Genomic DNA, 21,488 nt, shown 5'->3' with positions numbered 1-21,488 from the left:
AACTGCATTTCGAGGCCCCTTTTTTAATCAGTGAGAACCTCCTTTAAAACACAAGACCCTTCAATATAAAGCTTCCTCAGTATAAAGTGCATTTTCAGGCACCTTTTCCATCAACGAGAACCGTCTTTAACACACGAAACACCAACATATGAAACTTTCTTGACATAAACTGCATTTGTTAGCACCTGTTCTGTGTTCTCGCAGACTTTACAGGTGATCATCGTGGAAAACTAGCGTCACCGTTACTTTTTTTTGTTTGTTCTCGTAACAGTAGCGGACGGAAATCTGGCAAATATTTTGTGCTAAACTTGAATGGAAACCAAGACTATGAGTCAGAAAGCGCTCCAGCGTTGGTCATATATGAGCAGAACAGAAATACTTTGAGGGGAATTATATGGTTCAAACGTGACCACCGCCACAGTAGAGAATACACACCAAGATATAAGATGCACACTATAAATAAAAAGTGTCTGGACTTGGTCTCGCTCCTGGTGGCGTCCAGACTGACCCACGGCGGCGCTCGGTGCTGGGAGGGGATGCAGGTGTACCGCAGCCTGTGCTGTAATAACCGCTAATCTGTTGAATTAGCTGAAATTGTGCAGCTTCGGCGTGTCAGCGTCTGCTAAATGTCAGCTGTCTCATTAGTGCCGAGGGCTGCTCGTGTTCCTGTAGGGCGAGCGATATGTCATCTTATGTTGTAGGGTCCCTCACGGGGAGGGGGGGCGAGGAAAGTGTGTGTTCGTATTTTGTTTACACTTCCACCTGTTGGTTCTCTGCATCGGTTTGTGGGTCGGCTGTGTGATGTGTGTGTCTGCCGCCCTCTCCTCACCCCCTGCTGGGTCGGTCTCCTGTGCCTGCTGTGCTGATAATCAGTGTGTGACGTCGGCTGGCTCAGTTCAGCAGGAACAGGGGACTGCTCTCATTTCCACTCAAACACACTCTTTCACACAACGGCAGCGTTACGCCGCCGTCGTCTCTCAGGCCTCCTGTGTGCACGCATGTTTGCTTCCCTCGACTTTATCTGCACATAAATCTGCAAAAAATGTGACAATGAAAACTGTATTTGTTGGGTTTTTTGTTGCCAAATGGACCTGTTAAGAATAAAAACAGCTTTCTTATGATTTCTCACAGTAATAAATTCAAGCCACTTTCTGTCAAACGTGGAAGCTTCAAATGAAAATAAAATGACGCTGCTTCAAAACCAAACATCTGTGTGTCGTGTCCATCATTCCTTTAGAATAAATCTCACACTGTTCACCCTCTGAGCTCTCCGTCACCTTCTTTGTCGACTTATCTGTCGAGGTCAGGAACAGGAAATCAAATATGCCACAGACGGGTAAAAAAAAGAAAAAAAACTGCAGGTGAGAATTACAAGAGGAGATTTTTTTTTCCTCTGTGTTCACCAATGAAGTAAGTTCACTGAAATGAAAGGTGTAAAACACGATATCATGTGCTTTAATTACAGGGTCATAATGCAGCTTTCTGCACCGTTACGCAACATTAACCTTTTACTTCCTATGTCACACGCAGCCAGACGCTCTTTCCACACGTTTGCATAGCTCAAAGTCTTTATGAGTCGTACTGTAGACTACAAAGACACACGGCAAGGAACCAGACAGACAGTGAAGAGGTTTCAGTTTCATGTTGCCACTAATAATTTTTAAAAAAAGAGAGATAATTCAGCCGTTCTGGTGACATCAAGACAAGAGAATTTCAAAGCCAAACTTTTTAATTTGTCAACTTGAGGCCAACAGAAAGCCGAAAATGATCAAGAAAACCAGCGCAAACCAGACAGACAAGAAAATCTGGGGAAGAAATAGAAAATATAACATGTGCTTCATTTTGAATGTACGCTTATTTTTCATAGACTTAAAGTTCAGACTGAGGAGTTTTAAGTTTTCTCTCTTTGTTTACCATGTTGTCACCAAACTCGCCTCTTTTCTTTAAAATCTGTACGTGGAAAGAAACTAAAAGACGAACACAGGCGTGAACTATAATTTAATCTAAAGAGAGGCTGTAATAGAATCATCAGAGGGTATTTTCTCCACATGCTGGGGCCTGTGTGAAACTCTGACTGCTCATTTTGCCAATTTTTTAAAGCATAAAGCTGCCGAGAAAGTAAAAGTCACATGAAAACCGACAAATTTGTCTAAAAACACAGCCGAAAAATGTGAGAAATAAAACCAAAATACAGCTTATTTACATGTAAAGTGGTTAATTCCAGTTTGTTTCGGTGCATTTCTGACTGAAGCTGGTTTTCTCAGTTTGTGTCTACATGATGAATAAAGTTCTGTGGCGCTAACGGACTCCAAAGCACTCAAGTGGTGCAATTAAGAACAAATCTGAGGGTTTTTTTTTTTTTTTTAATTGTTATTATTTGTAATCATTTTGAGGCTGGAGCAGTGGGAGATGGGGGTACTTGTGATGAAGGAGGAAAAAGAACAACACTTTCCACTGGAACTGGTGGTTAGTTGCATATTAATGCATGAAAGATGATAATCTAATGACATAATTTCTATTAGTGGAGCAGAACGCTCACATGGGCCATTTCTCAGACGTATTCATCACTGAAGCAGCAACTTGAAAGCTGGAACTAAAGCTTCACTCTAAAAACAAACAAACTGAGAAACTCACCACAGTTCTTCTCCCCACTGCTGCTAGTTGATCAGCTTTATTCTGTAAAGTGTGTTTGTATTGTTAGTATCTGTCTATAAAGTTTGCACTTCATTCATCTGGTCTGTACTGTGTTGGATTAATTCAGTTTAGCTTATTTATCCTGCTGTGTTTCATCTTTCACATGTTTTTTCTTTGACTGTAGAGCAGTCTGAATAATAAGGTCCTTTATGAATAAACGTTCTTGCTATTTTAAGGCCTGAATCACCGACAATGTGAAATAAAATTCTGTAAAAAGAATAAAATAAAAGTTGTAGAATGAACTGTAAAAACTGTGAAAATAAGAGCAAGTGTGTGAAAATGTTGTTGTTGTTGTTGTTGTTGTTGTTGTAATTTTCTGGTCACACGTTGCAAAATTTATGAATCAACATTTGGGAAAATACAGATTTTTTTGGAATTTTGTTTTTAATTATAAAAAAGAATCTGATTTTACTGGATATTTGGTCTGTAATTAACCAAAACAAGGACATTTTGTAAAAGAAAGGCTAAAAATGATGTTCGAGCGTTTATTTGCATAATTTTTCTTTCTATTAACAGCAAATATCAGTAAAGTAAGCTTTACTGCTGATTTACACACAGTAAAAATTGATTTATTTTACAGACAAATCTGGTAAAGAACAGATTCAAATATATATTTTTCTGAATTACAGACTTTTTTTTATTTTTTTAACAGTTTTAGGCTGTTTTTCTTTGTTTTTATAATGTTTCATCTAAATTAATTATGCGGTGTTATAAGTTATTGCCAATAATTTAAGAAATCCAGCAAACAGAATTTTTATATAAATTTCTTTCAATATTTTATGCTTCTTTTTTTTCGAATAACAACAAATGTCTGATTTGTTTCTGATTTAAATACGCTGAAAAAATAGTGAAATTCTACAGTTCAATGTTGTTAAACAAAAAATTTACTATTTATAAAAACTGAAATTTTTGATATAGACATTATTTCTAATTTTTGCCTGTTTTTTTTTTGTTTTGTTTTTTTTTAATGGTTGACGTGAATTTATTATCTGTGGAGTAATTATCTGATATTTAAGAAAAGAAGGAATCTGTAAAAGTAGCAGTTAAAAAAATAATTCACCATTTTTTCAGGCCTTAATACACATCATGTTTCTTTCAAATATCTGTTGACATAGCGACAAAATAAGATTTTTTTTCCTGATTTAAATATCCAATGTCCAATTTAACATTTACAATTTTTTTTTTTTTTTAACGTTATTATCCGGTTTTTAAGAAAATAAGAAAAATCTTCTTTTTTTTTAATTAATTAAATTAAAAAAATTTTTTTCTTTCAAGTATCTATAAAATAAGATTACAGTGGTCAATGTTTAAGGTGCTATGGTGTGAAATCAGGAAAGGCAAAACTAATTCTTCTATTGTGTGATTCTGTAAATGCTCCTAAAAACTGTTAAAACTCGTTCTGTACTTGTCTCAGCTCCGGCTGTTATCTAGAAACAGGTTAAAGCTCCGACTGAAGCCTGTCGACACACAATCAGCTCGTTTGTCCGTCGCCATGGTGACCGCTGATAACGCGGTTTTCGCTGCAGCGGTGACGCGGCACTCATCCAGATGTTTGTCCTTTTGGCGGCTCGTCGCCATAGCAACGGAGACACATGACCGTCAGCGGGGAGCAGCTGCGTCACAGGAGGCGGCGGTTCAACCGACGACTTCCCGTTTCTGAGAAAGCGGCGCGCGGCGGAGGTGAGAGCCGCCGCCCCGCCGAGGCGTCTTCACCTGCCGCCGCTGCGTGACGCTCACGGCTCCTCCGCGTCCTCCCGTATCGCAGCGTTTATCTTTCCGGCCCCTCCTCACTATGTAAATGTCTCGTTTTTTTTTTTTCTTCCTGTCCGCCCACGCACATGCACTCTCTCACCTGCCGCCGCCGCTGCAGGTTGGCCAATAGGCTGCACAGGTGGGGGGTTCCCATGGCAACACAACAGGTAAACAAGGGTGGAGATAAGCGGCGGGGACGCTGCAGCGGGTGGAGAGTATTGACAGGGCGTGGGTTTGGTTTCAGGAGAAGTCAGATAAACACAAATGAGTTTGGGTTTTTTTTCCCCCTGTTCATTTATTTAAAACATTATAATTTAATAACAAGTAATAAATCGATAAATGTGGCGTTTTATTGCCTTCAATGGACAAGTGACAAGACGCGCTGCCAGAATACTGAGCATGCGCAGTAGCCACTCCTCTTCATGCGGTCAGTGAATACTTTTATCAGAAATCGCGATATTTTGCTCCCATTCAAAGTAATTTAAGCCGCAGAAAAAATATCAGATAAACTAAAAATATTTCTTAAAAATATACACGTATGTAGAAAGCATAAAATATAAACGTGTACATTGTGCTGGGAAAATAAAAATATAAAAGTTATAATTGTATTTTTGCACTGAGCAGTGGGGTTCAGTTTGTCTTTATAAAATTGTATTTTTGTTGCCCAAAAACAACCTTCAGAGGAGCCTATTAGTACATGGACACTGAATTCGCTGCTATCTTCTACGTCAGACACTCGACGGCTGGTTTTGTGGTGATTCTGTGCCCTCATGATCTGCTGTAGAAACACTTTTTAAATCAGTAAATACTAATTACTAGCTCTAACATGTGTTACATGTGTATCTATTCCTCAGTCCTGTCTATAGGTGAGAAACACACACACACTATATAGCAAAGAATAAATGAAGCAGCCTGAAAGACAAAACTGAGGGCAAACCCATGTCTAGTTGAGCTGGAAGGTGACTCAGACACACGTGCGTATACATTCACAAACATTTTATCAGTACTTCTCTGTTATCTGGAATGTAGTGGCTGACTAGAAGCCCTATGCATAAATGTACTTGAAATCTGACATAAATATGCAAATGTGTGCACATTTCTTTTTATTTTCCCCTCACAGATGCACCCCACCCTGCAGCTGTGCAGGTCAGCTTTCCCCTCTTCTTCCTCCCTCCCTCCCCGTCTGGCTCTTTGGTTCTCACCATTAAAAAAAAAAAAAAAAAAGCTGCCAATCTGGCCCGGGAGAAGACATAATTGCCATTATGACTGCTGCGGCCCTGCACATCACACAGTGTGCTGATTGTTCACAGAGGAGGAGGTGGGGAAACACTGTCTGCTCTGTGCAGACGCCACACAATATTATCATAGCGTGACTACAGCTCATCCGCACAGACACACACAGGGTCTCTAACTCACTTTTTCTTTTTTTTCTTTTTTTTCCAAGCCTCGCCGTCTCTCTGTAGTCTTACAGTTAAGCACAGAGCAAACAGGCATTTCTATAGGGCTGAGGATCCATACACCGCCGCCTTTGAAGAGGGAGATCTTTTAACTGTCAAGCCCTGGGTAAACACACACACTCACACACTAGTAGGAAACCATAGAAGCGCCGAATGGAAAAGCAGTTTGCACCAGAAACGCCCAACTCGTGTGTGCGAGCGCATGAGGTTTTTGGGAAAGTTGACCTTATCCCAGGTCCAATTCCACTTCTCCGTCTCCGTTTCCAAAAACTAAAAGGTCACCACTAAAAAAAAAAAAACAACACACACACACTGACACTTTAAACAACACGAGAGAAAACAACAAAATCAGGCTTCAGTGAACAAACTGTACACACATTCAGCACAAAGTCGACCCACGTTTCCACCCCGAGGACTGAGTGCAGCCGTGGTTGGGTGTAAAGGATATGGGAGCGCTGATTAGCCACAGGAAACATCCATTCCCACAATAGCAGGCTGATGCATTGCAAAGGGAAATGTTTTTATCACTGTTACGAGATTATGCGGTTGATTCTGCTGACGGCACAGCGGGAAAGAGCAGCGTCCCACCTACGCATCATGAAAACCCTGCGACCACGACGCGAAGCCCCTCCATCGTTCACCGGGTAGCTTCTTTTTTTTCCCCCACCCGCCCGCCCCGTCTTTGACAAACTCTGGACGCAGCAACAGGGTGCATAATGGTCTTTTGTTTATTTAGAGCTGAAATTTCACCCGTTTGGAAGCCGAGTCAGAGTTTACAGAAGGACGTTTGGGTCTTTACAACAAATTTTTTTAAAAAACGGTTATAAAATGAAGGTTTATTTTTAGGTACAATACGACACAATCCAACGCAGCAGCTCTGCCACTGACTCTCCTGCAGTGACGTTCACTTTTTTCCACTGTAATAGAGGTGTTAACTAAATTACTAGTCTGAGGTTAGCGGCGTTCTAGGAATGGAAAGACAAACACCTTCAAACACCTCCTTGAATCTCATGATGCACCTTTAAAAGAGCGATTCAAATAATCACAATTCGTGTACAAACTTCCAGAGACGTCGTTTTAATAAAGTGCCCGCTTCCTGTTTTGTTTTCTCTCAAATGCACCTGAGGAGTGTCGTCTTTTTGAAGCCAGCGAGTGAAATGAAGTGTCAGACTGGATAATAGAGCCTCTGTGGCCTTTCAAACGCAGGCCAGCTGCAAGAGAGCATCTCTAGTAGTCCACTATTAAACACAGAGAGGAATTATTACCTTGTGATTTATTGAGCTATACAGGCCCATATTTAATCCCGTAGCAGTTTAATATAAAAGCACAGAAGCAATAAGGTAATATGAATAACAACAGCAACACACTGTGTGTCATGCCACGGCTAAACTGAAATAAATTCAAACTCTTGGCTGCCTCGTGTCTCCAGTCTCTCTCTCCGTCTGTCTCGCTTCACGGCTAAAACCTGATGCGTCTCTTTGGTTGCATGCGATGGCACGACACTGACGCCGCGTCAGCTGTCTGAACAGAAAAGGAAAATACTGGCATGGAAGGCCTTAAAGAGGAAACCCTCACCATCGTTTCCCGCTACTCGGTCACGGCGGCGTTGTTACGACATGGCAGCGCCGCCTCCTAAAACTGACTCCACTTAAATGCGTATTTTCAGCAGAACATCGGACTCATGTGTCCAATTACCCACACAAAGGAAAAACCAAAGGAACAAAGCTGGTTGTTGTTTTCTAGCGGAGGGTTTAAGGCCAGTTATTCTGTTTTCTTGCCGGCGGTCAGCTTGTCGGCCTGCAGAGCGAAGGTCTCGGCCACGATCAGAGGGAAGACCAAAGAGGCGTCTGCGTACACCTGAGAACCAAGAACAGAGAAGCGCAACACTTTCTCTCACATTACTAGATTACTGTTATGTCACACGCTAAACTAAAACCAGCCCCCAGTTTCCATATTTATGTTTTGGTGCTTTGATGCCACACATCATCCTGAGAGTCGGCACTGAGCAGATGCTGCCACCTTCAGGCCAAAGCTGGAGCTACAGCTCATCACTGTTTAATAAAAATAGCCAAAAAATTCCTTGTTTCTTTCTTTTTTTTCTTCATGCATCCTTGCTCGGTGGCCATTTTTGATGTGCTATAAAATCATTCTTAACCACCTCAAAACAAAATTTCAATTAGTTTCAAGATTCTCTTTTTTTTTGTTTTCAAACATATTAAATTGAAAGAGTTGCAATAAAAGCAGAATATCTGCGTTTGTCAGAGCAGGTTGGATGTGAGTGGAGGAAGATTCATCAATCTGCTGCAGGGGCATGAAAAACACATGTAAGCTGTGAAGAACCACTTGGTTTTCTGCAATAGTTCCACTAAATAGCGACTTGATCGTCATGTAAATCACAAGTACAGACGAACACAATGTTCTTAAACTAATACACACACACACAAAAAACAATTATCTTTTGTGTCTCCATTAAACACACCCGGTAAACATTCCCATGGAAAAAAGCAAACCACTGGACCGAGTGTCTGTCAAAGCTCCTTTGGCAGCAGTGACACTAATAACCTCAAACAAGAATTTCCAGTAGCGGCGGATCAGATCTGCACAACGTTCAGGAGGAATCTTGGATCGTCTTTACAGAGCTGCAGCTGGCAGCTACTTTGACAAGATCCTGGAAGACGCCTTAACAAACTGAGACACTAAGTTTCCCCTCAGTAAAGGGCAGGAGTTCAGACAGCGTGTTCCCAAAGAATTCACATTTAGTTTGTGCACATTGTTGTGGAGTGTCAAGGTGCTGTTTTTTTTTTGTTGCAAACTTTAAACTTGAACTCACCTCAGCTGGGCCACATCAAATCATCACAGTTTATAGATTCATACACTGACGGATGTCAAAACGATGTGAGACTACTACACAGTTTTATGCAAACCAGCGACTCTTGAGGTCTTCCGAGACCTTTTCTTGTGCAGGGCATTGTTTACATCAGTGACCTTAGGTTGATGTCAGCAGCTATTAGAGGTGGTGATCAGGGTTTCACCTGCTTTTCCAATCTGCAGCGTTAATATTTGAATGATGTGTTCGATCAGAGAGAGACAACACTCGTGCGTCTTTGTTAGCGCAGACTGTGTTTGATCCGACCATGTTTTAGGACATTTATTCACACAAGCAGAACAATCTGAAGGGTTCACTGACTTCTGCTTACCGCTGAACACTAAGCACGTTTAAAATGACACAAAACCTGTGAAACGGCCACAGCCCCTCGTTAAAATGTCTGATGACGCTGTTTGCAACTGCGCTTAAGTTCACGAATCAGGAAACAGCTGAGGTCAAGTCATCAGCAAAATATATGAAAAGTGGCGCAAATGAAAGGAAGTCCTCCTAAAACCTAACAGATGATGCTATCTGAGACTACACCGGTGCTAAATTGTCTTGGTCATGGCCTAATTGCTAAAACAAACACGGTTACCTTCACAGGTTTGGCGTCTGTCCTGATCTTTCCCCAGGAAACGGCCTCGTCGGGTCGAGCTCCGGAGTCGGAACCGTCGAACTCCTGACCCGTGTTGACGTACACCACGTAGTCGGCTCCGTTCCTCTGGAGGGAAGCCGAGGAGAGAGCAGCGCATTAAGACAGGAAACTGATTTTGCATGCTGTATTACACTGGCCCGAACGTCGTCACAATTCTGCACAGAGAGGGTTGATGACGGGGAGGAGGAAGCACGAGGATCCTTTTGCTTGAGAAGTTAAACATTTTCAGGGTTGCAAGTTTTGTAAGAAGTGCACTTCATTAAATTAAAGTTATGACTATTATTAACTAAATGTACTTCAATGATCGAGTAAATATATTTAGAATTTGGAAAAAAAAAATTCTACATGTTAAATACTCAAATGAATGTGTACTGCAAGAAGATTTTATTGTTATAGTTGGAAGACGTGATTATTTATTATCGTTAGAGCATCTAACTTTAAAATGTGAATCTAGTAACTAGCAATTAATGAAAGCTGTAGCAGAGCCTGACTCCCCTCTGACATGTAGTGTAGAAACCTGAAATACTCAAGAAAAGCACAGAACATTGGTGCCTAAGCAAAAGGACAGATGGCTAATTCAACTTTTTGTAGAGTTGCCTACAAAGCCAGAGTCACATATGAGCAAGACAAAGTGGGATCTAGAGACCACAGTGGATAGTTACCATCAGATTAGCGTTGGCGATGTGATGTTTGACCAGCCCTCCTCCCAGGATGATCATTCCCGACTTCTTGGCAAAAACCGCCTGGCTGTTCATCCTGCGAATGTCTGAAACAAAAGAACACAATCGTGATGCGTCAAACTGAGACGACCTCGCTTCTGTCGCTTGTAGCGCCGCTCGTACCTTCGACGATGTCCAGAACCAAGCCGGGGTTCTTAAACGAGTGGAAGTAGATCATGTCGCCCAGAGAGCCGTCTGTCAGGGCAGGACTGAACACCGGGATGTTATTCTGAAACATAAAGGCTGAAATTATTCCACTTATTTCAGAAACACACAGTCAGCACCGGTAAGTGTAGTCAGAGAGCAGGATGGAGTGACGTGGTTGTAGCTTGTATGTTGATGTTTATCCCCACGGCGCTGTGGTGTGATCCTCGTGCACACTTGAAGTTCTTGTTTACGTCACACACAATGTTTTATTTGCACATTCCTCCACACTGAAAATATTTCTATTGTGATTTATAAACCCTTTACTGCAATCTGACTTCAAACACTGCTTCTTATTTATCTTGTTAACACTCAGTACATACGACTGTTTACTGTCATGCACTAAAACAGCAGAACAAATTCCTTCTATGTGAAAACCTACTCGGCAATAAATCCTTTCTGATTCTGATTCTGTGTCATCAGTTATCACACTATGCTAGGAAGGGAAAAAAAAAAAACACTCCGAGTGGTTGTATTTCTTAAAAACAATCACAATCGTCGTGGGCGACGCTAAGCCCAGGATGCAGCACTGGTGCCCCTTGCAAAGCAGCGTCAATGGTTTACATTTACACTGAGGTGTCGTAAAAAAAAAAAGAACGCTCGACTCGATGCAAATCTGTGTGAAACGTGTCATTTTCTCAGCGTGTAGGTTGACAACTGGCTCACAAAACTATTTTAGAAATGGTAGCACACAGACAGCAGAAGGGGAGACTTCAATAAACTGACTTGTTGTCATCAACTATTCCCGTATTATACATGTCATCATTAATATAGCTCAAGACTCACCTTGTATGCCCAGTAGTAGACGGAGTCCGGATTATTTATCTCCTTGCCGAGCCGATGGATCATTTTGGAAGGAGTCCAACGAGTGCCCTGAAAGAGGAAATCTTAAAGTTAATATTTTTTTAAAAAAACTATCTCATGGTATGAACAGATTTATAAAGGCCAAATCTGAAACATCCCAACCGCACAGCTTTATGGAATCACATCCACCTGACATATTCTGTAAACCACCACAGTCTGCATGTCAGGACTAACAGGAGACGAACCTCCGTGTTCTGCTCCAACAGCATCTGGTCCAGGATGGGCATCAGCCAGTCTTCAAATTTACAGTAGTTATCATTGGGCACCAGCAGATTCCCGATTCTACGGGCAGAGAAGGCAAAGGACAACGAAAACACACATAAACAAGTTGGATATGCAAGCTAGGATGCCTAATATGAACGTCTACCTGCTAAGCTAGCTGGCTGTTGGCTCCAGCTACATCTACACTGACAGGAGAGCGCTATCGAGCTACTCAACTAACTCTCAGCAAGAACAAGAGGAAGCATATTTCCCCGACACGCTGAACATGAGAAATAAAGCGTATTAGCAGTGACCAACCTGTTGATGCCTCTCAGGCGGAGCTCCTTTCCAGACAAACTGAATTCTCCCAAATACGTGTGAGCGAGACACTTGATCAAATCCTCCTCGATGCCTCCAGCCGAGGTCACGATCACATCCACCTGACACGGAGCAAAAGATGAACCATCACCGTCCTCCTGCCACACTGGTTGATCACCTGAGAGCCTAACTGGGTAACTACGACAACGTAAACTGGTACCATTTTGTGCTCTGCCAGGTAGCGGATGCTCTCCCTCACGCCGGAGCTGATGAGGTTGGAGGTGTAACCCAGGAAGATGGTGCAGCCGGATTTGGGAGCCGAATCATCGGACTCGTTCCCTTCACCTGCCTCCACCGGCTCAAGGCGCTTCTCTATCTGTGTGAAAGCAACGACCAGCAACGGTTAGCATGAGAAGTCTGCACCAATGGAGGATAGTGTTGGCAGTATTTGTCAATCTGTGCTCTTCTGGTTTGCAGATACGCAGACAGTGTTTGTTTGTAGGGCTCTGGTTTTAACATGCTGCTATATTTGTATTTATTGATGCTGAACCAATTTTAATTTCTATTGCTGCAAGAAAAAAACTATCTGCAAGGCTACTAGAGGTAAATAAGAAGATGTGTGTGTGTGATAACCCTGATAGCCCACTCGTTCCTAACAGACACTGCTCTCACCATGTTGTTGATCTCCTGGATGGCCAAGCCTAAGCTGCTGGCCTGGAAGCCCGTGTTGATGTAGGACTTCAGCACCGCATGGAGATCAACCCCCTGGTTAAAGTCGTAGCCTCTGATTTTCGGCATGTCCTCGGGGAGTTCGCAGCTGGGCTTCAGGACAGCCTCCATGGCAACAGAAGGGGCCTTGTCTGCCATCTTTCCTGCAAAAACAAACATCTCAGCGGTGCCCAGTGCAGCCTTGATCAAGAAACAACTGGTATCCATTCAGTCTGTGGCGACATATTCAGAAAATCTGGTTCATGCTGAGACATGTGTCGATCTGATGCATCATTACTAAAATAGCAGAAGATGAGCATGACTGAATGTTTTAGTCAGGACAGGCTCTCCAGAAGACTTTCCAGGAGGCTTTCATGGGAGACAGTGTTATTGAAATTGGTCTTCCTTCAGGCTCTTAGTGTAATTATTGAGTTAATTACATATCAGCAAATAACGAGTACCAACAAAGATCCGGTTTTTCCAGCCCGAGACTTGGAGTTGTTGGACAGACTGTTTGTCAAACATTTGCTTACGGCAGCGTGTGCACATATAGCAACTTAAATGAGTGGTTTCATGGCAATTAGCCTGCATGTCTTCATCCATACAGCAATAATGCAGTGAGGCAGAAATACTGCTTCTTAAACCTTTGGGTTCTCTCACTCGTCTCCCTGAAAATGGCTCCGCCTGCCTGTTTACATGCACGAGGAAAAGTCCTGGTGGCTCCGAACTTCTTCTGTTTCTCAATCTCCTCCTGAGTACAGCGATCTGTACAAGTCTGACGTACTTTCCTGGATTACTTCCATTCAAAACTGTTCCTGCTGTTTCTATTTCCACTTAGAGGGTGATGGAGTTTACATTATATTAGACAAATTCAGCATCAGGGACCCTAAACAGCAACAACAACAACAAAACTGACTCAAGCACTGAACACATGTTGCAGCTCGAGGTACTTCAGCATTTATATTTTTATGCTACTTTATATTTCTGCTCACCTGGACAGCTGTTTGATTTAACCCACAAAACATATGACAAGCTTACGTAACATCATGCATGGCTTCACCACTCAGTGTGACGAAGCTCCATCTCCACCAACTACAACAGAACAATACAACTCATACAACACTGCATCCACAATAATACAGTTTTAATGATAGTCCATCCATCGCAAAAGGCTGTTTTGTGATTAGTATTGCCTTTAGGATCATTTTTTTCTTAATATCCTAACTTGTACTGGCAGGATACTTTCACAGTATACAGCTTTTTGAGGAAAGAGTCATGTTCTTAAGCTATGCTATACCTTTGAAAGCTTCATATGGTATTGGACAGATGAGACAGCTAGCCTGGCTTCTGTGTTTACAACAACGTCACTTCAACTTTACAGCTACACAATCCACAAAAAACGTGTAGTCTGGGTGTTAAATTCATTCTTCTGGATAGAAAATGTAACCCTAAATGGACTAAACTTCCTAAAAATCAACAGTTGTGTTAAACTGAGGCAAAAGCGTCGCTCAGAACATGTAACATGCATGTGGTCTGACGCTAGCTAGCAGCCCGGCTAAGCTAGCTGTTAGCTGCTTTTAGCCCGACGCGGCGGGCTTCAAACATTTGAGGACAACGTTTAAAACGTACCTATTCCTGGAGGGATGTTAGGTGATGGAGGGGTTTCAGAAGTAGACGGCTGCCACAACACACAACAACACAGATATTGAGGATTTGTGCTCCTGTAAACATCGCATGGGTCGCCCGTGGCGAGGAAACTCCCTCTACGGAAACCGCGAAGGGACAAACAGACAGGGTGTGTGTGTGTGTGTGTGTGTGTGTGTGTGTGTGTGTGTGTGTGTGTGTGTGTGTGTGTGTGTGTGTGTGTGTGTGTGTGTGAGAGAGAGATGTTGACTCGACATTTCTGGGAAAAAAAGACTTGTGTTCATGCTTTTCTCAGAGAGATGCTGAAAATAAAGCGAAAATAAAACAAAATAAGATTTTAAAAAAAAACTATTTGAAGTCTATTTTTAAGAGTCATCGTGTTTTTTGTGCAACACACATGACTGCCAGTTTGCCCAGGAAAAACCAGAATCATGTGTTTCCTTGTGGTGCTGCTCAGGTGTACTATCTTACCTGTAGGCACGGTTTGTTTTCATCCAGATGTGTTAAAGAAGCCACCGGGATGGAGTCATTATTTCATCACTGTATGTACAGCAGTTCACAAGATCTTACTGCTGCTGTGTTTGGAAGACGCTAACTTTGCTCATTGACAGTGACAGAAATCGTTTGATCGCCTCAAAAGGTTGAGCAACAAAATGTTAAGTTAAGGTACCATCATTTCTGTTCAGGCCTGTTTCATGAGTTTATTTTTTTTTAATAATTCTGATGAACCACGGTTCAAAAGCAAAGTCTGACTTTCATTGGTGAATTTTCATAGAATTTTTATTTATTATTACTTTTGTCAGATTGAAGTTATTTCTGTTGTCTTTCATTAATCCAGGGGGTAAAAACAATTTTAACAATATATATTTATATATTTCCCCACGCATATTTCCTTTGCTTTTAAAGCGACATTATTAAAAGTAAATTTTAAAAAATGAAAAATGAAAATTAGAATGACAAAGTCATTAAATAAATAAAGACAATGTAAAATTAAATTAAAATAAATAAATCTATTAATTAATTAAAAATGAATCAAAAAATAAATTACAAAAATAAATAATTATTTTATTTATTTCTGTTATGGATTCATTTTTGATTAATATTGCTTTACATTGCCACATAATTTATTTTTTAATTTCCACTTTTGTTTTATTATTCTTTGATTGATTTATTTTTGTAATTTGGCACTCTCACTACTCCATGGTTCCTGACTCTACAAATTAACTTGAAACTGTATTAATTAATTAATGGAAACACTAAAGCAACTGCTCTAAAGTAAACCTGAGTCAACTTCATATTTTATTGACCTAACTAAACCTAACTATAGTTACCTTTTTTTTTATCCTTTTAACTTCATTCCTGTGTTTTTGTTCTGTGCTAAATTCATAACCATAAACAGGAAATCTCTTCTTCTGCAAAGCTGGCTGTATTTTCTGCTCATTGTGAGGTCATGGCGTGCGGCACACCGGCACGACTCCATCCAGCATAATCTCTTAGCCGGTGGTGTTTTCATCGGCGGCGGCTGTGAAGTGATGTGTGATGTGTGTGACATTTCCGTCGCTGTGCTCTATGACCTTTTCTATCACAGAGCCTTTGAACTGGCCCCAGCGGTGAATAAAAAAAGGGCTCCAGGTCAAAATGGAAAGTCCGGAGCGTCTCCGAGCAGACTCTCCTGCGCGCCCTGAGCCGGCTCTTTGGATCAAGTGAACCCCACTTCCTTTTCCTGCTGCTAATTTTGGAGTCTCCTCAGTCTATATATTAAGACTTTTGTGCTGTTGGCATACTGGAGGTGATGTCGGGGAAGATGTGCAGCAGCAGCGTCATTCAGGCACAAAAACTGGTGGATCAGCTTCGGGTGGAGGCGAGCATGGAGAGGTTCAAGGTATGGAGGAGCCGCACTTCATTACATCCTCAGATTTACTCATCCTCTTCCATTAAACTCACAACAGTCACTCAAATAACTAGAAACTGAAAAAAGTTATAATAAATAAAAATGTGCTAAATTATAATTTAGTGAAAACAGACATTGCTTTGAGTTGTGGTTGAAAATAAAATTAAATTAAAATGACTAATTAGAGCACGATGAGCAGTGGTCCAGAACACCTGTCAACAGGTGCAGAAGTCTGACTGAGAGTTACAGAAAATACCTGATGGCTGTGACACCTAACTGACCCAAAACAGGAAAAGTTTAGTTTATATTTAATGTCAGACAGTGAAAAAAAAACAACAACAAAAAAGATGATGTCTCTTTACACAGCGTATGGAACCTTCTGGTTCCTGGCTGTACTTCCTATGCCACATTTCTGCTGATTTTAAGTTCCTATAGCTCCAAACGTACAGAATAACTGACACGCTGCATGCCAAGACCAAATTCAAATGGTTTCTATTCATACTTTGTACTTCTACTATTCTACAGTTTCATTCGGCAGACGCTTTAATCCAAAGCGACGTACATCTGACAGCAGATGCAACACAAGCGAGGATCTAGTCAGGAGAAAACAACCTGGACAAGAGCCGTAGAACAAGTTCAAGTGTGACACCAACAGCAGGCTGTAGGGAGGTAGTAGGATTTTCTTGTCGTTTGTTTGTTGTCAGTCTGTCTGTCTGACCTCCACTGTCCTTCGTCCCGTCAGATTTCGCTCACAGCAGCAGATCTGGTCCAGTACTGTCAGGAGCACCGGCGCAGCGACCCTCTGCTCACCGGCATCGCCGCCTCGTCCAACCCTTTCAAAGACAAGAAGACCTGCGTGCTGCTGTGACGCTTCTTCTTTTGTGTGAGAGCGAAGCCGCAAAGTGTCTGTTGTCAAATGTGTGTACCTTCAGCTGTAAGTCAACCTGCCAATAACTCACATAACACGGGATTTTTAGGACATTTAATGGCGTCTTCCATTGAAATAGTCTGTCAGTGTTTTTTTAATGAATGCATATGTCAAGTATTGTGCAAATGATTAACAGATTGAGGGTTATAGAGTTATCCACGCTATTCAGTATTTAAACAGTGTTAGAACCAACACACACACACACGATATATTCAGACATACAAATAAGATCATATTGATTTGATTTGACGGTTGTGTATAAATAAACAGTTTTTCAGATATAATCAGTGTCACAGAGGGTTTGGAAACGAGCTTCTCACTGCACATGACATTTAAAAGATGTACATATCAGTCACTGGAAGTTATTAACGGTTTACAGTTTCAACACAAGAAAACGGAATAAAAAAATGAAGTTAAATTAACCCTAAACCCTTATAAAATAAAATAATGCGTTTGGCCACAGACGGTTCATCTGTCGTCAGCATTCACCTGATAAGTGACCACTGGTGCCTCTCTGGATGTGTCCAGCCTGCAGGGCGTCTCTGTGTTCAACAGGATGGGCTCCGTGTTCTTCTTTGGCCAGCGTGGTCAGCAGGCGTTGACGTGCTTCAGGTCTCGTCCACACCTGAGTTCAAGTCTCTCCATGTAGTGTGCAGGTTTTTGCTCTTTCATTTCCTGGGCCTCCAGATTTCCACACTCCCGTAACCCGAGGCCACGGCGAGGACTCCGGCCTCCACGCTCAGCTGGGAGACGAAAGACACGAGGGAGGGTGAAGACATGGAGAAGGAGGAGCACAGATGAGTTAGACGTATGAGAAAGCAAAGGGAAGAAAAACAAACAAAAACAGCTGGTAGATGGTGGATCGATTGTACATAAGGTAGCTTGATTTTTTTCTGTTATTTGTTTGAGATTAAACTGAAATAAAATTTAGAATATTGTCATGAAAGACAGATGATCTTAATCATTGATATAATGTGGCAAATGATGACATTATTAGCTGATTTAAATTCAGTTAAATGCTGTAAAACAGTGCTGTTGTTTGGTCACACATTGTAAAGGAATGAAAACACTTTTTTGTAAATGAATACTGTGGAGTAGTGAGAGCGCCAAATTACAAAAATAAATCAATAAAAGAATAAGAAAACAAAAGTGGAAATAAAAAGAAAAATAAATAAAATAAAAAACAAATAATGTGGCAATATTAATCAAAAATGAACCCATAAAAGAAAAGGATAATAAAAGTACAAATATAAAGACAAATAAAGAAAATAATAAGAATTCATTTATTTATTTTATTTTTTATTTATTAATTTTAATTTTATATTTTATTTTATTGATTTATTTTTATAATTTGGTACTCTCACTACTCCACAGAATACTTTTTTGTGATTTCAGAAGAAGTCGTCTGTATTTGAAAAAATCAGGAAGAGTCAGTCATGATTCAGTATTTTTAAATCCAACCTTTCCTTAAAATATTTGCAAATGTCTGTAAAACAATTAGATTTTATGTTAATTAAAACACAGGAAAACAGAATGTTTCTGGTCACACATTGTAAAAGAATGAACAAATCTGTAAACATACTGATTGTTGATGTGAAGTTTGGGTCTTTTTTTTTTTTTTAAACATTAAAATCAATACTTTTTCTGTGATTTCACTAAATATTATCTGTATTTTTAACAAAACAGGAAAAGACTAAAATAACATTTACTTTTGTCTTACTTTTCTTTTCTTTTTAACCACATTTCAACCCTTAATATTCATAACTGTCTTTAAAAAATATCTGCAAATGTCTGTATAATAATTATATTTTGTACTAATTAAAAATGCAGAAAAACGGTGTAATTTAACAGTATAACAAATTACCAGTTTTTAAATTCGCCGTTTCAGGGTTTTATATGTAAATTTGTACTTTCCCCCCCAAGATTTTGGTCGTTATTGTTTAGAATTTCACAAAATAAAAAGGGGAAATGTTAAAAAGAAAACAACCTCGCACTCACCCCATGAACGGCTGCTTGATGCTGTAAAGTGCATAAAGTCCTTGGAGGCGCACAAGGAACATGAACCTGCAGCACAGACAAGAAACGACTTCAGCAGCAGAGTTAGTTAAACAGGCAAAGCAAGACGGAGTTTCTCTTCACCGACCTTGATTGTCCAGTCAGACGAGCAGGTGTAGAGGCTTCCGGGGGTCTTCTGTATGCCGGTGATCAGGGCTGTGTGTCCCACATCGAACTGGGACAGAGGCTTCAAGGTCCCCGCCTGCATGGAGAAGGAGTGGAGCATGCCGCTGTTGTCTCCTGCCCATATTTCGTTGCCGCTGTAGCTCATTGACATCAGATAAGAGCTCAGCTGCAGAGAGAAGGTTTGGCTGGACTCAGTCTTGGTACTGGACTTGGTATTCTGTACATGGATGCAAATATACACTTCTCAAAGAACTGTGTGTTTGTGTTTTTGCGTCTACCCGAAGTTTCTTCAGGCCTTTGCCTGCCCTGCGGTCGTAGACGGCCACGGTGCAGTCTTTACTCCCAGAGATGATGTATTTGTCATCTGCAGCCAGGCACATCACAGCGTTACCATGGAGACGGAGGCTTTTAATCAGTGGCTCAGGAGCTGTAGATGAAATTTAAACAGAATCAATCTGAAGTCATCTGTCTTTAAACTTTCTTTACAAGCTAACTGGGAGGACAATAAATTAATCTTAAGAGCTGCATCACATGACACTGTTCTATCAGCACAGTTAGAAAATTTGTCTCTTTCATTTCCATGTGATGCATGAAGCCACTAAGCTGCACGTCAAAGCCTCCTCACCTCTGGGGTCGTACATGCTGACCCTCTTGTCGAATGTGCCAGCCAGTAACACGTCTGTCTGACAGGACAAGCAGAGGACGGCGGCTCCGGCTCTGATCAGGCCCCTCTCTGCCCCGCCGGCCTGGAGATCCCACAGCCTCACGGTACTGTCAAAGCCCCCCGAGGCCAGCAGAGGACCCCGGGATGCCAGGCACCACACCCAGCCCCGATGGGTGCTGAAGTCGCCCTGCCCTCCCAGTGTGTACAGGAGGGCTCCGTTAGGGCCCGCCTGCAGATCCCACAGTTTGACGTTCCAGTCTCTGGACGCCGTGGCACAGACTTTGCCTTCTCCCCCGAGGAACAGGACTGAGTTGATCTGTGCAATGTGGCCCGAAGGCAGCGTGACGCACTCCAGCGCTGGAGGAGGGCTGGGGCTTCTGGGGGACGGATGTTGCATCATGTCTATCTGTCCTCCATTACCCAGATTGACGGGTTCTGCCAGGTCCTGCTGGTGGTTAAGAACTGCAGCTTGCAACTCAGCAGCTTGAAACACCATCCTGGGGTTCCGCTCTTCTTCCATCAGTGCAGCTGCATCATCCTCCAGTCTGTCTTCCAACTCCTCTCTCAACCTTGCGAGCTGGTCGTCAGCTGGGACCGGCTGTATTTCACCATCCTCGCCTTCTATTGCGATCTCCATCTCTTCATCAACGCCGTACGCAACCTCCTGTGCTGGCACTCCCACCCCTTCCACCTCATCCCCTCCATCACCTTCCTGTCCTCCTGCCACTGCTTCCCCGTCTTGGCCTTCCCTCCGCTGCTGCCTCACTTGTGCCCTCTCCTCCTCGTCTTCCTGGATCTGTTTAGCCACACGATCTGCATCTCGGGTCCAGCAGGTTATTAGCTGCTCTATCTCGAGGCAAGCCGTAGGCCAGTCAAAGTCCTCCCTTGGGCCCACTGGAAATCCAGCTCTTGATCCTATCAGTCTCCGCGCCCGGAGTTGCCAGGCAGTGCTGTCCTTACCCACATCGCTCAGCGCATGACAGACCTAAAAAAAAAAAAAGAGGAGGAAGAGGGATTCAAGAAAATTCTCGATATGTGCAAGAAATGTGCCGACAAAAGAAGCGAACGCAAGAATTGCTGACTAGTAAAAACAATATAACCGATGTAGAATTTAAAACGTCTTTTCAAATGTTTTATGAAGAAGGAAATACATCCAACAGTTTTGTCATGAATGTGATTGAAATGTTGATTCTGGAAAAATATTCACGCATTTTTGTGTAATCAAGAAAAATAGTAATTCCTGGTGAATTGTGGGAGTGTACAGTGAAAGAGGGAAACAGTTAGTGAGCCAACACAAAGGAGCAAGAAGATTAGATGATGTGACATCTCAAAAGGATTTTTACCAAAATAATGGCCCAAAAGGACCTCACCTTTGGCAGCACAGTGATGACACACTGAGCCGGGAGGTGTGAGGCGATGTGGGTTAAGATCTCCCATGGTAAAGACAACAAGCCACTTGGCTCAGCAGAAGCTGAAGGACTAACATCTGCAGAGGATGAGTGGTCAGCAGGCAGCAACCTGAAAGGAATATGAAGACTAATGTGACTCAGTTATTATAAAAATATAAATGCAGCACATAATACTGTCTATAATTTAACTGAATGGTGGAGTTTTGGACATTCAAGTGTCTGGCTACAGCCGTTCTTATCTTCCTCTTGTCATCTGTGGCATCAAGTCATACAGTTGAAACCAGAAGTTTACAGACACTGTACAAAAAGACACACAACCTTTTTCTTTCTCAC

General features: G+C 41.8%; 3 protein-coding genes across 4 annotated transcripts in view; 1 reads left to right on the top strand and 2 right to left on the bottom strand.

Moving 5' to 3' along the window:
- Window positions 1–6,613: 6,613 nt before the first annotated feature.
- dhps (deoxyhypusine synthase) lies at window positions 6,614–14,215 on the bottom strand. The gene is made up of 10 exons (XM_008290228.1): window positions 14,068–14,215; window positions 12,403–12,602; window positions 11,951–12,106; window positions 11,731–11,852; window positions 11,397–11,493; window positions 11,134–11,220; window positions 10,267–10,372; window positions 10,087–10,190; window positions 9,365–9,490; window positions 6,614–7,760 (listed from the first exon to the last, which is right to left on the bottom strand). The coding sequence occupies exons 2-10, from the start codon at window positions 12,595–12,597 to the stop codon at window positions 7,665–7,667; spliced, it is 1,089 nt and encodes a 362-aa protein (XP_008288450.1). The 5' UTR covers window positions 12,598–12,602; window positions 14,068–14,215; the 3' UTR covers window positions 6,614–7,664.
- LOC103363456 (guanine nucleotide-binding protein G(I)/G(S)/G(O) subunit gamma-7-like) lies at window positions 10,042–16,841 on the top strand. Of its 2 annotated transcripts, XM_008290231.1 has the most exons (3): window positions 10,042–10,055; window positions 15,898–15,964; window positions 16,716–16,841. In XM_008290231.1, exons 1-3 carry the CDS (start codon window positions 10,042–10,044, stop codon window positions 16,839–16,841), a joined length of 207 nt encoding a protein of 68 aa, XP_008288453.1. The 2 variants fall into 2 exon arrangements, with proteins under 2 accessions (XP_008288453.1, XP_008288452.1); XM_008290230.1 differs by lacking the exon at window positions 10,042–10,055 and having other exon boundaries at window positions 15,875–15,964.
- Window positions 16,842–16,940: 99 nt separating this feature from the next.
- Window positions 16,941–21,488, bottom strand: part of fbxw9 (F-box and WD repeat domain containing 9) — a 6,365-nt gene continuing 1,817 nt past the window's right edge. Inside the window, exons 2-7 of the mRNA XM_008290227.1 lie at window positions 21,117–21,264; window positions 19,708–20,731; window positions 19,361–19,509; window positions 19,045–19,248; window positions 18,900–18,965; window positions 16,941–17,644 (exon numbers count right to left, since the gene is read on the bottom strand). Of these exons, the coding sequence (XP_008288449.1) occupies window positions 17,570–17,644; window positions 18,900–18,965; window positions 19,045–19,248; window positions 19,361–19,509; window positions 19,708–20,731; window positions 21,117–21,264 (1,666 nt within the window). The 3' untranslated portion in view covers window positions 16,941–17,569. The remainder of the gene's footprint in view (window positions 17,645–18,899; window positions 18,966–19,044; window positions 19,249–19,360; window positions 19,510–19,707; window positions 20,732–21,116; window positions 21,265–21,488) is intronic.

Source organism: Stegastes partitus, unplaced genomic scaffold, assembly GCF_000690725.1.
Source record: "Stegastes partitus isolate 25-593 unplaced genomic scaffold, Stegastes_partitus-1.0.2 Scaffold660, whole genome shotgun sequence".
Lineage (NCBI taxonomy): Eukaryota > Metazoa > Chordata > Actinopteri > Pomacentridae > Stegastes > Stegastes partitus.
This window is presented reverse-complemented; position numbering and strand designations above follow the sequence as displayed.

Excerpts from the sequence above, each read along its gene's own strand:
- dhps (XM_008290228.1), bottom strand. The coding sequence starts at position 12,597 with ATGGCAGACAAGGCCCCTTCTGTTGCCATGGAGGCTGTCCTGAAGCCC. Across the intron at positions 12,107-12,402 it reads TCCAGGAGATCAACAACATG|ATAGAGAAGCGCCTTGAGCC; the intron begins GTGAGAGCAGTG and ends GCTTTCACACAG. Across the intron at positions 9,491-10,086 it reads TCGCCAACGCTAATCTGATG|AGGAACGGAGCCGACTACGT; the intron begins GTAACTATCCAC and ends GCTTCCCTCCAG.
- LOC103363456 (XM_008290230.1), top strand. The coding sequence starts at position 15,875 with ATGTCGGGGAAGATGTGCAGCAGCAGCGTCATTCAGGCACAAAAACTG. Across the intron at positions 15,965-16,715 it reads CGAGCATGGAGAGGTTCAAG|ATTTCGCTCACAGCAGCAGA; the intron begins GTATGGAGGAGC and ends TCGTCCCGTCAG.